At 39.4% G+C, this 12,597-nt stretch overlaps 1 protein-coding gene across 1 annotated transcript in view; it reads left to right on the forward strand.

Annotated features, from left to right (window-relative positions):
• Nucleotides 1-12,597, forward strand: part of GMDS (GDP-mannose 4,6-dehydratase) — a 435,614-nt gene that overhangs the window by 356,806 nt on the left and 66,211 nt on the right. The window contains exon 9 of the mRNA XM_067290783.1: nucleotides 1,345-1,441. Within this exon, the coding sequence (XP_067146884.1) occupies nucleotides 1,345-1,441 (97 nt within the window). The remainder of the gene's footprint in view (nucleotides 1-1,344; nucleotides 1,442-12,597) is intronic.

Genomic DNA, 12,597 nt, shown 5'->3' on the forward strand with positions numbered 1-12,597 from the left:
ATGTCATTTAAAAACTAGTAATAATGTGTATTTGGTATTACCTTCTGCCTTTCAGTGTTTTAACCTTCAGGGGGACACAGAGGTCACATTTTCAGACTTTCCTCCATGGCCCTCAGGGCTAGAAACTCAAAAAATGAAGGCTGAGGTTGTCACAGAATTAAATTTTTCTAGGGGCTTCGGGGGGGGGGGGAGGAAGAAAAAAATCAAATATGTGACAAAATCCCAAGAACAGGCAACACTGGAAATATGTCAGTATGATTAGTAAGTGGGAGGCAAAGGGCACTTTTCTTTTATTGCTGATGACTGAAGCTAACTAGTCTAAATCACGGTGCTGATTTAAATTACATAGATTTTACTTAAACCTAAAAAAGCAAAGAATTTCATCACTACACTTTTGTGCCAAGCTATTTCAGAGCTCCTTGATAAACTTAGAGGCAAAAAGTAAGAAGGGTGTAGAGTTTCAATCATAACTCTGGGTTTTGTATATTTAATGAATTAGATTTTTAGTATCAGCTGAAACATTTGTTTGGGGAGGGGTTATTGTCCTCAAGCTTCCAGGCTGAAATCCAGCCATTTTAAAGGCAGAGATAGTGACCTATCAAGCCATTTCTGTTCTGGTGGTGTATTCGACCCCAAATTTTAGACCAGGACAGTTGCTAACAAAATAGTTCATGGTACAATCAAATCACACAAATTACAGCAAACTGCAGACTGTTCAACACATGTGAAACTAATTTAGGCAAAGTAGCTGACTTTAAGTTCACAGGTAGTACATATCATTTACGGTACATGTATGTGAAATGCTATGTTGATCTAGGGCTGAAAACTCAAGAACTGTTTTTGTTTTGTTTTTTCTACTTAAGCACAAATTAGATTATGCAGCTTAATGCTATTCAAACAGAGCTTCACTTCCATAAAATTAACAGATTAAAGAGTTCCTGAAAGTACTGGCCAAAATACAAGAATTAAAAATATTTTTAAGAACAATGTTAAACAACTTTGAACCAATCCACAAATGAAAAACCTCATTTTTATATTTATTTGAAGATACATAAAACATTCTGAAATCAGGAGGTTTTATTTTCCCCTAGCGTTATGTATTTAATTTGTAAGTCCTATGTTCTAGACCTTCCACTGAATCAAAAACCAAAACAAAGAGACTTCAAAAGCTGTTGTTGCTCCATTCAAGTCTAAACTCTGCCTTTGTTCCTATAGCTAATGAGTTTATACTGTCCTGCAGGGAGAATTGACACCAGTCTCAAGTAAATGAAAGCAGGCCAAATGTTGGTAAGATCAGAGCACTAAAGTAATTATGGGTTGATTAAATGTTTATCTTCTTTACAGGTGGGAAGGGAAGAATGAAAATGAAGTAGGACGGTGCAAGGAGACTGGCAAGATTCATGTGACAGTCAATCACAAATACTACAGGCCAACTGAAGTGGTAAGAAAATGCTCTTTCTTAGCTTTGCAAATGAATAATCCAGTCACTCAGCCAATAAATTGCTGCATTTGGCCAGCAGTCTGTGAAAATGGCTTAATGGCACTCCTGTTGCCAGATTTTAGAGCTCTAAATTAGCCTGCTTGTTGGCCCCCTCACAGTCAGCTACCCGAAAACAACCAAGCACACAGCAACATATCAGGAGAAACAGATTTGCCCTGTCACTGAGGTGACTTCTTTGTTTTGGTCACTGTCTTTGGATGGGAAAGAGGAGCGTTAGGGGTGTGGAACATCACCCCATGGGAAACAAAACAAAATTCAAGTCAGCTTGTTGTTCCTTTTGGTATCAAATCGGTGTGTGATCATTTCTCCTCCGACTGTGAGAAGGGAAAGCGAAGAAAGGTGTACACTGTAATACACTTGCTTTTTAAAATACCTCCTTCTGTGTCTTAGTGAAAGTGTTCCAGTGAGCATCCCCTCCTCAGCTTATATCTTTGTAACTCTTGGTATCACAAAATACCCATTTTAAAAGCTTAGGAGTGTGCTTGTGTCCCACTTAGTAAATGCTCGTTCACGCGAGGAATCTTGACTACCAGTGAAGCCTGCCAGGGGTATTCAACCAGCACAGACTGCCAGACGAACCAGACCACTAACGCTCAAATTGACTGAGCTGGTTAGGAGAGAAAAAAAATCCTACTTACAACTTAGGCGGGATAGTGGCAACACACAGAGCGGGTGCAGGACAGAGCCTGGCTTCTGGACACAGAGAACAATAGTCCTAATTGTGCTAGCTGGGAGCGGGTGTGCCCAAGAGAGGATGTTCTCATCTCCTGGCGAGGGTGATACCAGCCCCACCGGCTGCTGACACAGCATCGGCTGTCAGTCCAGGCATTCAGAAGTGCTGCCTTCAACTTCCTGCTACAAGCAAGGTGTGACAAGAGCACATTTGTCTTGACACAGATTGCAGGGTGGGAGTGGGGAGCTGCATGTGTAGAAATGAACATGAGTTCTAAAGTGGACATTCAGAAGGGAATAGAGACTTTCATGTTATGCAGTTATTTAAGAGGGCTGGGCCTGAGTATCAGAATCAAACGCTAGGAAGTCATTAAGGGCTGCCTGTCATTCTGTGCTTTGGTAAGGTGTCAGAGTGATAAGGAGGACACAGAGACAAAAGGACTTGCCAAACAGGAAAAGGACACTTGACCCAACAAGTCTGTGCTTTATGAGACCCATTTTCCTGCTTTGTCATACTTCTTACTCACAAGTACCTATTTACTCTTCAAAATTCACGGGTAGTACATAGCTATTCTGAAGCCCTCCACCTCATTCCTGTGCTCACCGTTTTCTGCTGAAGTAGTTTTGTCCATGGTCTTCCCTCTGCTGGTCCCCTTTTTGGAACACAATTTCTGGATTTTAAGTTCGGCTTACTATACACTTGTCCATTTTGAGACAGTGCGTAAACATAGGTTTTTCCAGAACACTCATGCAATTGCTGATAGGTCAATATGTGAGTACAGGGAGGTATCAGAATATGGAGTGGAACGTGCCTTGAAAAGGACACAGAGATATGAAAATCCAGCCTTACTGATTTACCACAAATCCTCTCTTGAGCAAAACTCCCTCCCACCCTCTCCAACTCCATCAATAAAAACAAGATCACTTTTATGTTCCTGAAAACATTGCATATGCCCCAGTCTAAAAATATCTTAAATGTCATAGCTGTGTTACATCCTGTGGTAGTCAACTTCTCCATAGTTGGAACTGGATACTTTTTCAGGTGAGTCTCTTCAAGGCCATCTCTCTCTCTCTCTCTCTCTCTCTCACACACACACACACACACACACACTCATACACACGCACAAAGTTAATAAATAGCATTTTGTATAAACTCAGTAGAGAATTGGCGTTTATCCGAAATTATCTAATTTGTTGTAGGCCACCTATTCTTTTCTTGGGCTCCATCTCTCTCTTCCACTGACCCCATCTTTTCTTGCCTTTAACAAGCTCCTTGCTCTGTTATTGTGGAACCCGAGAAGGCTGTGAAGCTGCTCTAGTAAGTCGGGGGCAGAAGTACAAAATGGATTTTGAGGAAATATGCAGATGAACTGTTAGCAAACTCCTGTATCAGCAGCAACATGGCAGAATCTATCAGATGTTGTCATTAACTTGTTGGAGAATACAGAAGAGGTGGTATTTTTTCTCAGCCTATGAAAGGGCAAAGATTGCTCTGTCTTTGCCTGGTTTCATTCCAAGTTGTTTTCACCTGTCCTGATTTACAGCGTTTTATTTAACTTTCTAAGTTGACTCTACACACTCTGTCATACCCACATATTCAGAAACAGCAAGACGTGTGTGTCCATGTGGTAAAGGCAAGAATATTCATGTATGAAATGAAAGACAGGGACACCAACTATCAGATCCTCATTACATCTTCTGAGTTTCTCTTGACTGACAACAGTGAACTGATTTTTGGACAGTTACTTATATTTTTATACCGACTGCATTTCTTGTATAGTGCTGTCATCCATACAACTTCTGAATGGAGATTTCTTTGGAGATTTTTCTCCAATGGGAAGCAGTAAAAACACTCAATCTGATTTTTATTTTCATTTTCCCTACTTGATGCAAACAAAGAAGATCCGACCTAAATTCTCAAGTATGCAACGCTTCTCAAAACTGGTAAGATTTAGAATTGAGTAGGTCTTGAGTCTGTTACATCTGCATGGAAAAAAAAGGGGGTGGCATGATTCTAGGATTTCCAATAAACTTAGCATCCAACCACTGGAACTAAAGTCCCTTTCTAGAGTATCTCAGAATGACTTCCATTTTTTTTAAATTATGAATTTACTTTTACTCCTTATCAAAGGAAAACAAACTTCTATCTATTTCAGTAAGGGAATCACATCTGTGCAATTGGAAAATGCTGAAACGAAATCTAATCCATGGCCAAAAAGCAAGAAAATGTAATGATGGAACTGAAATGGAGTGATTGCACATGTCCCCTCTCTCCACCCTCAACAAGATTTCTGAAGGCAAGAAAGCCTCAGGTTGACATTTTTGAAGGAGGCTTAGCCACATTAGTTAGCAGGAATTCTGTTGTTGAATCCTAGCGGGCATAGCAAATCCAATGCTCGGATTCTCATGTCTTATTTGGAAACATTTCTGTCTGCCTGTCTCTCTAAAATTTAAAATGATATTCTGGAGAGTGAAAATAAATATCATTTAATCTTGTATGCAATCAGTTCAGACAGTGCCAATACATTCATTTGAAAACACATTTGTTTCCTTCAGTTAGTGATCCCTAGGGTCAAGGCCTCCCACTGAAAAGCTTAGCTGTACTGAAGAAGAAACCTTGAAATGTGAGACTGTCTTCTGGTCAAACTAAGTAGACCCTTTGAATGCCTTGACTCTAAATCTCTTCACTCTGCTTTTGACTGCTTTGGGGCCCCCTGATATTTACTGGCCTTGGGAACTATTCCTGCTAATGCTTCTAATGCCTGTCTCTCTCCTTCCCTCCTTGAGTCTTGCTAACTGCAGCCTTATTGGTATCATTTCTTTTGGCTTGCATTGTGTTCCTGTCACTATCCTTTCTGACCCTTTTTTAAACTGTATTTGGAGACTGTAACCTGATGGCTGCAAGGACTGGAGAAAAATGATTACTTTTGCCTTTCTTAAAATTAGCAGTTTTCACAGGAGCTTCATCACAAGCTTGCTTTTTATACTGAACTTGATAAAGTATGAAAGATGCTTTCACACATTTTGCAGACTTTTTTAGCACTTGGCTAGTAAGGGCATAATTTACATCCATTTGCTGCTCTGGACATGTAAAGATAACTTTCACTACAGCTTACTCACCTGTAAAATGTAGATCCTTCTGAATATGGTCTCACTAGCTTTTTCTATTTTTGCTACAATCAGAATGTTCAAATTACAGGCAGGTAACATAATTCATACTTGGACTTAAACAATGAACTTGACTTTCACAAAAATAATATTAAGATTAATTTTAAAATTAAATTACAATTTAAAAATTAAATTAAATGAGCCATCTCATTCAGCTGGAAGCAAACTACCCTGCAGCACAGGATGTTGGAAGAATCAGATCTCTCAGCCCCTGGATGTTTATTAGAAAGCTTTGACCTGTCTTAAATTTTCTTATCTTTCAGCAAGATAATTAATTTGCTGTCCTCTACTCTTTTACATATATTATTACATATCTTTTACATATGTTTGTTAGAAAAAAAGAATGATTCCAAAATGAACAGCATGACAATGATATCTGAAGAAATCAAATGAGATGATCAAGCAGAAATTTCCCTCCAAGGATAACACAGTCATTACTTCTAAGCAAATTATGCCTGTTGAGGTGTTTGCGTAAAATTGCTTATAGTATTTTTGCATGGCAGATATTAAGCTCACAGTTCTATACTTGCTTACTTCATTTCACTGCCCTTTTCTGCAACAATGAATGTTAATTCCAAGTCTCACTGATCTGATCTCTCATCACAGAACTTAATATATGTGTGTGTGTGTGTGTGTGTATATATATATATATATAAGGAATTTAATAAATTCTATCTTAATTTTTTAAAGAAAAAAAAGAAACCTTTGAACCATATAGAAACTTTTTTTTTCTCTCTGAATCTAATGTTCTGTGTATGTTACAGGGAATTCTTCCCCCTCCTTCCCACCTGTTTCTGTGGGTATTCTACAGCTTGCTTAGAGTAGGAACTGTAGGTTGCCTTAGTGCTTCATATATGTTATGGACTGGCATGGATGTGTCTAAGAGGATGTGCATACAACAGTGCAAATTTCCTTCCTTTAAGCAAGCCCTAGAACCCCTGTCATAGTGAGAAAATGTCGTACTAATATTTAAGCAGTTGTCTAGCCTCTTATTCTTCTTCTTCAAAGATAAAAAAAGGTATGCTAACCTCTTCCCTTTGTTATATGCTTTAAGAAACTACGCACTTTTATTCCAGTCCTTTCTAGCAAGGATATAAATGAAACCCCGTTTAATGGTTAGCAGAATAGATCATGATGGCACAGTGCCCAAGGATGCTTTGTCTTTTTGGAATTGTTTCTTCCAAACAGCTCTTTCTAACTTCTAATAGGTTTCATATTCCTCCTTACTAGGTTGTTTATTTTTCAAATAATTGTTGTATCTAAATATCTATAGATACATATTATTTTTTTCCAAGTCTTCTACATCTCGCATACAGTAAACTTTGCATCTCTGCTTAACTGCATTTGGCCTGAGTTGTCCTTTTTCCTTTTTAGAATTAACCAGAACAGCTTTAAATTTCAGTCTCTTCAAATGTTTTTTAAAAATTCAGCTTTATGTTTCCCGTACTTCATAGGATTCCAGTAAAAATTCCTTGGGGTATATCACATTCTCCCAAAGTCAGCTTTCTTAAAACCGTTTGTGAACTCCTCTAAGTGTTCCTGCCCTAAAGAGCATTTAAAATCTAACGAAACTATGATCACAAAACCCTAAATGCCATGAACCTCCACTTTATTTTTCATACAAGCTTCATTTCCTACTCTTAAGTTCAGAGCAGCCTGTGACTGTAAACTGCTGAGACGTCTGTACAAGGAAACACGTGCTTCCCTTCTTCAAGGATCTTTTTGCTCATCAGTGTCAATATGTGGCCTATATTACTACTCATGAAAATGAAATGGCAGCATTCAAGGAAGAATAACCTTCAGATAATATTCCTGTCTGTTTTCCTCACTAACAGCCAGCTAAATAAGTTCCAAGTTGTCATAATTCTTACAGACTTCTCTTACCCGTTTTTTTTTTCTTGTTCTGAAAATGTATGTCAACAGCTGAAAACTACTGCCTCAGTAAATGTTTACCTCTATTGTCCTTAATTCTCCTCCATGCTGACTTTGCTGCTGTGTCAGCCAAAATATTTATATCATTCCTTACTTCAGACTCAACATTATCTCTGCATTCCTTTGCCACTCTCTTCCTCTTATTTGTCTGTCCTGCTAATAAAATCTGCAGTAGATTTTTTTGTTTTAGTTACAGGCTTTACATATCAGGTGTTTTGGAGGTATTGCTGAGCACATACATGTCAAATTCAGCTGAATAAAATATTGATTACTATTAATTTATCACTGTGTAGCATCTTCTATGAGGCACTAAGTACTTAACATATTTTTAATGTTTCTTAACGAGCATGTGAAATAGGTAAAAAATTAGTATCACTGCCTTTCTGTTTCTGAAATAAATTTATCACAGAGCAGAAAGACTACACACCTTGAGTGAGATCTGGAGGCAGCAGCAGAGTTAGGAAGAGAGCTTAATGACATTGTGTTTTGCGCGCACACCAACATTTCTAGTGAACACGAGTGTTCCTCCACAGGTAGCATTTTACTGTCTGTTCTCATCCTGACTTTGTCTTAGTTCTTCCTTCAAAGTTTCTACTTTCTCAAGGAAAGGATAGGAAGACCATTTTTACTTCCAGGTTTTCTCTCAATATGTTATCAAAGCTGAGTATCTTCAGCAGGCTCATGTCTAGTCTTGCTGTCTTGTTTAATCCTCTTAACACATAAAAATTAGGAGTCCTAGTTTGCCTCCTTTTTTGTGGGAGCAGCTACCTAATATGTACCCCTCCAACACTCCCACACACATTTCTGACTTTTTGCTTCATAACTAGCTCATTACATCAGTATTTGACAGCCACATGCAGTAATGCAATCCCTCTGGACAACACTGTTTGCTGTCCTCTTACGCTGTGCTTTACAGATACTCTCTCACTTCTCTTTACATCATCCTGCTTCTCCTCTGCTGTGCCTCTGACAAAACTCTGGCAACTTCCACAGCTGGCTCTGTTCCTTCTCCTCTTTCACCACTTCTTTCCCTGCTGTCATTCCTGAGGTTTTGAAACCAGCCATGTGTCATCTGTGACCTTCACATCTTCATTGATCTTCCTGAGAACATCAGCCTGTCTCTCTAACTCTATTCTCTGATCCCCTAATGCCACAACTATCTGACAAGACTTGCCAGAGGAAAAGGGTTTCCTTACCTCCTTGGATCTAAGTCGGACTGGCTTTCTATCCTGACCGTTGCACCATATGTTTGCTTACAAGACCCATAGTTTTTATTTGAAAATGTTTGGACTGCCTGAAGAAATCTGTGACTGACTTTGGGCAAAGCAATTTTCCACTCTGGGTAGGTAAAGAGACTGTGAGCCCATTGGAAAGCTAGTTTACAGATAAAGCTGTCATCCAGGCAGGACATCCAGGGTTGTTATTTTTTCTTCATTGCTCATTTTTCTAAATGATGCTGATGCATAGCAATTAATGGCAGTCTTGGATGTGACAGATCCAGGCTCAACTCCTGAAAATAGATTTTTAAATTAAACATAGGTGAAGGGAGGATTAGGACTGAGGGAGACTTGAATGAGAATAGAAGGCTGTTTAGCTCCTTAATTAGGCCCTGATTCACCCAAGCAACCAAGCAAGTGCTTCACTTCAAGGGCATGAATATTTAATAGGGACAGTTTCCATACTCGGAGCTAAGAGCGTGCTTACATGCACTGCTGGCTCTTCATATTTGAAGCAAAGCAGTTCACCTCTGATGAGAACTGAGATGGTCAGCCCAAATGTGCGTGCGAACTCAGGAGGTGCCAACTGATTATTCCTGTCCGCCTGCCCCATTCTACGTAATATGGTACTTGGGAAAGGAGATGCTGAAATACCTCAAGACAGCTTCTTTAGCCCAGATTCTCCTAGCATGCCTGTGCAAGCAAGGAGGGATTAGACCAAGTTCATATAGTTTTTATTTTTAACTGACTGCTCCTGCAGCGCTGCTTCCTGTTCATAATTCTTCTTTGCCTTCCTGGTGGTGGTAGGGGTCTTACCTCCACCTATCTTCTTATTCATGTTTATTCATGCATGGAAAGTCTCTCTTTATCTCACCTCTTATCCTCTGCCCTCCCCCTTCCCTTGGCATGCCATTTGGCTTCCTCCTCCCGCTTGTTATCTCCGCCTGTTATCTCACCCTCATTTGGACCATCCCTTGTTTTCTTATCACTGCCTGTCCCATGCCTGTCCCCTACAAACACTCCCTGGGCTGCAGCAGCTGTGGTGGGAAATGCAAAGCTTCTTGAGGGAAGTGACTAGGGGCGGGAAAAAGCCTGGAACATGCAAAAGCCGTGACAGAAGCCCAGGCTCAGTCAGCACCAAAGATGCATTCGTGACAACTGCTGAGTATTCCCTCCCACCGATGGTTTCCACTACCCTCAGCCTTTTCGCATTTCCCTATACGAGATTAGATGTTCGAAAGAGCTGAATTATGGTTCAGAACAGATTTTCAAGTGCCCAGCACCTCAAATGAGACTAGAGTGCTGACAGAGCGCTCAACTCAAAGCCATTCCCACCAGGGCAGGGTCAGAGCTGGGCTTTCTGAAGAGCTTGATGTCAGAGGTGGTTGAGGTCACTTACAGACCTAGTTGCTTATTCTCATATAAAGTTGGAGCATGTCTGAAGATCTGTCTCCTTTTTAGAAGCTATTACTTTTATTTTATAAGAGGATTTTAAAAATATAAGTCAAGCAATATGTTAATAAAAATGCTCCCACTTTGACTCTGTTTTCCACCCTGTTATAACCTTATCTTTTATGTATGCTGTGCCAACTCAACTCTTGCAGTGGTTTTAGAGTGGCAGCCCAGAACCATGAGTGAAATGTATTATATGAAAAGAAAAATGACTTTTGAATATGGAGGATATGAGCCTAAGGTGACGTTTCCTTCAGCAAATCTGGAATCAAGGGCTAGGCTTCTATGTCTAATTACTCCAAGCTTTGTAAGAGCTGGCCTGCCTTCTACTGTTTGTATTTGGTTTTATGGGTCAGTGGGTGCACAGGAAAATGACAGCCACATTCATGTGTTACATCTGAAATGTCATGAGATGGTTTTGGTATGGTTTGGGTCAGCAAATGCCTTGGTAATCAGCCTTTTCAGTATTTAAGTCTTCCGATCAGTGATGTCTGGCTGGGGCATAGCCTTGGTATGCCATAGCACTTAATGTTTTTCATGTTTCAAGGATGAAGCTACCAATTCTCAATCTCCTGTGCCACCTTCTGCAAAGTACATGTCAGTGTTACTTTCTTGCTGCTGAAGATGTCATCAGCATGAATGCATTTGTCCTTGTGAGGGACACCCCAGGGCTGTGTGAAAGGACCAAAGAACCATATGGACATGGTTGAGTGGAAATGCATAAAGAAGTAGCCAGTTCTGAGGAAGCGTGAGGGTTTGGAGATTTTACTCCGAAAGTCTGCATTTTATGTTTTTCAAGTGTTTCACAGTCCAAACATTACAATAGCATTCTTCCACTATTTTTTTTTATTTATTCGGTTATTTGAAGTTTATTCCTCTGGAAAATGTAGAAAGTTTTAAATTCATACTGGGGGAAAAAAAACTTGAGAAGTATGTATTTGCAATCCTGTGCAATGTGCTCTAGGTGACCCTGCTTGAGCAGGGGGGTTGGACTAGATGATCTCCAGAGGTCCCTTCCAACCTCAGCGATTCTGTGATTCTGTGATTTAGTCAAAAAAAAAAAAAAAAAGAGAACAAAATTAGATTATCAGGGGCTTTGGGGGAGTTACTTTTTTGGAGTAGTCAGGCTTCCTTGTAGATGGATCCTAGAGATGCAACATTTTTATGTCCTCTGTCTCCCATCCAAAAATCCACAAGAGGCACACTAATGTGGCTTTGTTCAGACTCATATCTCTGTTCTTACCCCACTTACAATTTCTCTCGAAGGGGCAAATGGTTGAAAGGAAGTGGAGGTTTGGAAGTAGGGTTTTTTTTAAATAAATAAACCTTTGCCTTTCCCCTGTATTGCCTTTAGAGTCAGTATTTGTAAACTAACAACTTCATGATGGAAGCATAAGAGGTGAGACCTCTGTTAATGTTGCTACCCTATGATGATCATGATCAGTGTTTAATCACCTTCCGTGTCTCATCTTTGTATTCCACTATTACCTGTATCCACCTGATGCTAAAAAACTTTAGCAATGATTCTGACCATATCAAAACTTCAAGCATTTTACATTGCTGATTGATTTTTAGCATCCTTAATACTTCCCTAGTGTTTAAGGGGAGCTTGCATGTTTGAGTTGTAGGGGAAATTGAGCCATGTAGATCTAAACAATTTTTTAAGGTTTTTGTTGTTGAATAAAACCCAGGAAAATTATTTGTATGGTGTAAACATCTATTGTACTTGTCATGAACCAGGAAATAGACCTTTATGCCCATCTTGGATACTCCCCAAATTGTCTGATGTTCCAGGTGGATGGGTGAAAGGGGAGACAGTAATAATCTGCAAGGCAGGAGAGACTTAAACATTAAAAAGCCTTATGCCTAGAATCAGCTGGAATTTTTGCTCATTTGTCACATATAGTGTCTGGGCTCACCAAAGCAGACAATATGAGAAATATTAACAGGATTCAAGAAGACAATAGTAATAGATTAAGAGTGTGTGCCTCCCTTGCAAGATTTTTTTTCTATATATTTTTTTTCAGCCAGAAAAGGCTAAAGGTGAGTAGGTGAAGTCAATTTTAATAATTCACAGACAATAATATATCTATTTCTTACTTGACAGAGCTAGTGTTTAAACTATTAGCATTGTCTGGCATAACATAAAACAGGATCAGTCACTCATCCCTTTGAAACATCTAACCTGGCCCTATTTAAGTTTCTTCCTTCCAGATTTACCAGTGCATTTTAATAGTCTTGGTAGAGCTGTCAGCTGACCTATGACTTCAGACTTTATCTACCATGTTGTGGTTAGGAATGGAGGAAGACAGCACTATTCCTCATCAGCCTTTTCTGTATGCAGTGACACAGAAGCCTCAATGCTGCAGATAGATAGCCACTGAAATTCAAAACAGGCCGCTTGACTGCTGAACAGAAATACCTTTTAAAATCCAATTTTCGTTTTGCAACATTGTTCTGTAATTTCCCCCCCTCTTTTTTTTTCCTTTCTACAGGCTGCTGAACTGGTACCACTTTTCAGTCATGCTTCGTATTGAATAGCTGTAAGAGGAAAGGTGGATTAACAATAATGAAAACAAAAAATGTGTTTTAAAATAGGACACCTGCCTATTTTTTTTACAATAATCTGTGACAAGTTCATGTTTATAATTCACT

Source organism: Apteryx mantelli, chromosome 2 (genome assembly GCF_036417845.1).
Source record: "Apteryx mantelli isolate bAptMan1 chromosome 2, bAptMan1.hap1, whole genome shotgun sequence".
NCBI classification, from domain to species: Eukaryota; Metazoa; Chordata; class Aves; order Apterygiformes; family Apterygidae; genus Apteryx; species Apteryx mantelli.